Genomic DNA, 3,519 nt, shown 5'->3' with positions numbered 1-3,519 from the left:
CAAGTCATGGGTAGTATAGTTCTTCTCATGCTTCTTTAATTGTCTGGATGCATATGCAATGACTTTCTGGTGTTGCATTAACGCACACCCAAAATCTTGGTTTGAAGCATCACAATAGACTACGAAGTCTTCAGTTTCATCGGGTAGTGATAAGATTGGAGCGGTAGTCAACTTTTCTTTCAGGGTCTGAAACGTAAATTCCTGTTCAATAGACCACTCAAACTTCTTATCCTTATGAGTCAACTTGGTGAGTGGTTTGGCAAGAATGGAGAAATCTTTGATAAATCTCCGATAGTAAACCGGAAAGTCCTAGGAACTGACGAATGTGTTTCGCGTTCTTAGGTGTTTCCCAGTTCTGAATAGCCGAGATCTTCGCGGGGTCGACATGTATTCCATTACTGTCAACTACATGCCCCAAAAACTGAACAGTCTTCAACCAAAACTCACATTTGGAGAACTTAGCATACAACTGTTCCTTCTTTAATAACTCCAGAATTTGTCGAAGGTGTTGTTCGTGTTCTTTCTCACTCTTAGAGTAGATGAGAATATCATCGATGAAAACAATCACAAACTTATCCAAATAAGGCTTGCATACACGGTTCATGAGATCCATGAACACAGCAGGAGCGTTAGTTAACCCAAAGGGCATTACCAAAAATTCGTAATGTCCGTAACGAGTCCGGAAGGCAGTCTTGGAAACATCGGATTCCTTAACTTTAAGTTGATGATATCCAGATCTCAGGTCGATCTTGGAATAGATGCTTGATTCTTGTAACTGATCAAACAAGTCATCGATTCTAGGAAGAGGATAACGATTCTTGACGGTCAACTTGATTAGTTCGCGGTAGTCGATACACATCCTCATTGAACCATATTTCTTTTTGACGAACAATATAGGTGCTCCCTACGGTGATGAGCTAGGATGAATGAATCCTTTCTCCAGAAGCTCTTGTAGTTGCATAGATAGCTCTTTCATTTCTGATGGAGCTAGCTGGTATGGTGCCTTTGCAATAGGTGCAGCACCGGGGATCAAATCGATTTGAAACTCAACTTGTCTTTGTGGTGGAAGACCAGGGAGTTCATCAGGAAAAACTTCAGGAAAGTCTTTAACAACAGGAACGTCTTCAATACGCCGTTCATCTGGCTTGACTTCCTTTATGTGAGCCAAAATGGCTTGACATCCTTTCATAAGGTACTTTTGGGTTTTGATGCATGAGATAAGATTAAGTTTGGAACCACTCTTATCTCCTTAGATAACAAGAATTTCACCAGTTTCGAGAAGAATATTAATTGTCTTATCAAAACACTGGATACCCACTTTCATCGGGGATAACCAATCCATCCCCAAGACTACATCAAAGCTTCCTAGTTCAACAGGTAATAAGTCAACCTTGAAGGTTTTATTGGCTAGAGTCAGATTACATTTCTTGTAGATCCTGTCAACTTTTACAAATTTACCGTTGGCCATTTCTACAAGACATTTAGTGTCTAAGGTTTGGGGTTCCTCGTCAAATAAGGCACAAAATTCAGTAGACACATAACTTCTATCAGCACTAGTATCGAATAAAACAGAAGCATAGCAGTTGTTGACAAGAAAATTACCAGTGATGACGTCCTCGTCGTCCCTAGCTTCTTCAGCAGTCATGACGAATGCTCGGCCTTTAGCCTTGCCAGCATCTGCATTCTTAGTGATATCCTCTTTCTTAGGACAATTGGGTTTTGTATGTCCTATTTCACCACAAGAATAGCCAGTAGGAATAAAGGGCATGTCTTTAGTTGCAGGAATATATGTTGTAACAGCAGGAAGTCTATAATTTTTGCTCAGGTGACCCATCTTCTTACAGTTTCCACATTGAATATTACACTTCCCATTGTGATGTTTTTCACATCTGGAGCAGTAGGGAAGTTTACCAGCATAACCACCTGTTGTAGTATCGCCAACTTTCTTGTTTGAATTCTGACCTGAACTTTGAGTAGGCTCAAACTTTCTTTTGTTATCAGTAGTCTTCACTTCGTTTTGTTTTTCCTTGGCATTTCTTCTAGCAGCCATAACCAGATTTTGAGTCATCAACATCGTAGCCTCAATGGTTTCTTTACCAGCAGCTATAACATTCCCCTGAATCTGAGGAGGAAGACCGATGATATACTTTTCAATCTTCTTGCTCTCAGGAGTAACCATACTAGGGCATAAAGCAGCTAGCTCCAGAAATCGATTGTTGTATTCTTCAACTTCAAGATTTTTCATTCTTAACTCCCAGAATTCGACTTCAAATTTTTGGACTTGATTCCTGGGACAATACTTGCCAGCCTGCATGGTTTTTAATGTTTCCTAGGGTATGGCTAATGCAGCAGTCCATCCAACTGTACCAGCATATGCAGTCCACCAAGTTAAAGCTCCACCAGATAGAGTTCCAGTAGCATACTTGACCTTGTCAGCTTCACCGCAGTTACACAGACGAAACACAGATTCCATCTTTTTGAACCAATGGTTTAGTTCAATTTGTCCTTCGATTCCTTTATAGCTTGGTGGTTTACAACTCATAAATTCTTTATGTGAGCATGAGTTCGGAGAGTTTCGGTTTCCGTTGTTGTTGTTTTGATTATTGTTGCTGCCTTGAGCGGCAGTAAGGAGTTGTTGAAATTGTTCATTTATGAGAGTAACGTTAGGAGTGTTGGTGTTGTCATTTGGTTGTCGTCCTCCAGCCATTGTTCTTCCATACATAATTACAGTATTAGTTGAAGAGTTATGGTGCAATAAATATAATTTGTAATAATAATCACATAATCACACACATATGGCTAAGGTAAGATAAGTCAAGATATATAACCACTTAACTTGTTATTAACAACGAATGGATAAATCATCCTTATTACACAAAGGAAATGAGAAGTACGGTAGGCAATGCCTTTACATAAATGAAATAGACATACTGGACAAAACGAAAATCCTGAGGATTATCAGTCCTTCTTTGAAATGGAGGGTTTGTGTTGATCCTTTTTCCCATTCGGGTATTAATGCTTGTGGTGGCCTACTCCTCCACATATATTGCAAGTAGGAATGATTGCATTAGCTTTGGTTGCAGAAGTTTGAGTTGAGGGAATCGTAACTCTAAAATTTTTGGCTATGTGACCCACCTTCATACATTTGGAACACACAGCATTACATCTCCCAAAGTGATGTTTCTCACACCTTTGGCAACAAGGAATGGTTCCTTTATAGCGTTTGTCGGGTTCACCCTTAGAGTCTTTTTGCTCTATCTCTTCCCACTTTCTTTTAGAATCTCTTTTCTTCCCAGGTTTGTTAATTAGCTGGTTTGCCATACAAATGGCTTCTTGTATGATCCTTCAGTTTAATGCGGCGACGCCCCTTCGAAGGCCATCAGGTAACCCATCGATGTAGTGTTGGATCCCTAGATACTCGGGAGTAGTCATGTGAGGATTCATGAAAGCAAATTCTTGGAATTGGTTGGTGTAGTTTATGAGATCAGCATCTACCATTTCCATGTTCCCAAACTCAGG

General features: G+C 40.0%; 1 protein-coding gene across 1 annotated transcript; it reads right to left on the bottom strand.

Annotated features, from left to right (window-relative positions):
* Positions 1–1,249: 1,249 nt before the first annotated feature.
* Positions 1,250–2,314, bottom strand: LOC139863746 (uncharacterized). The gene has a single exon (XM_071852351.1). It carries the CDS (start codon positions 2,312–2,314, stop codon positions 1,250–1,252), a length of 1,065 nt encoding a protein of 354 aa, XP_071708452.1.
* Positions 2,315–3,519: the final 1,205 nt, after the last annotated feature.

This window comes from Rutidosis leptorrhynchoides, chromosome 8, assembly GCF_046630445.1.
Source record: "Rutidosis leptorrhynchoides isolate AG116_Rl617_1_P2 chromosome 8, CSIRO_AGI_Rlap_v1, whole genome shotgun sequence".
Lineage (NCBI taxonomy): Eukaryota > Viridiplantae > Streptophyta > Magnoliopsida > Asterales > Asteraceae > Rutidosis > Rutidosis leptorrhynchoides.
Note: the sequence above shows the minus strand (reverse complement) of the source record. Positions and strands in the feature narration are given on the sequence as shown.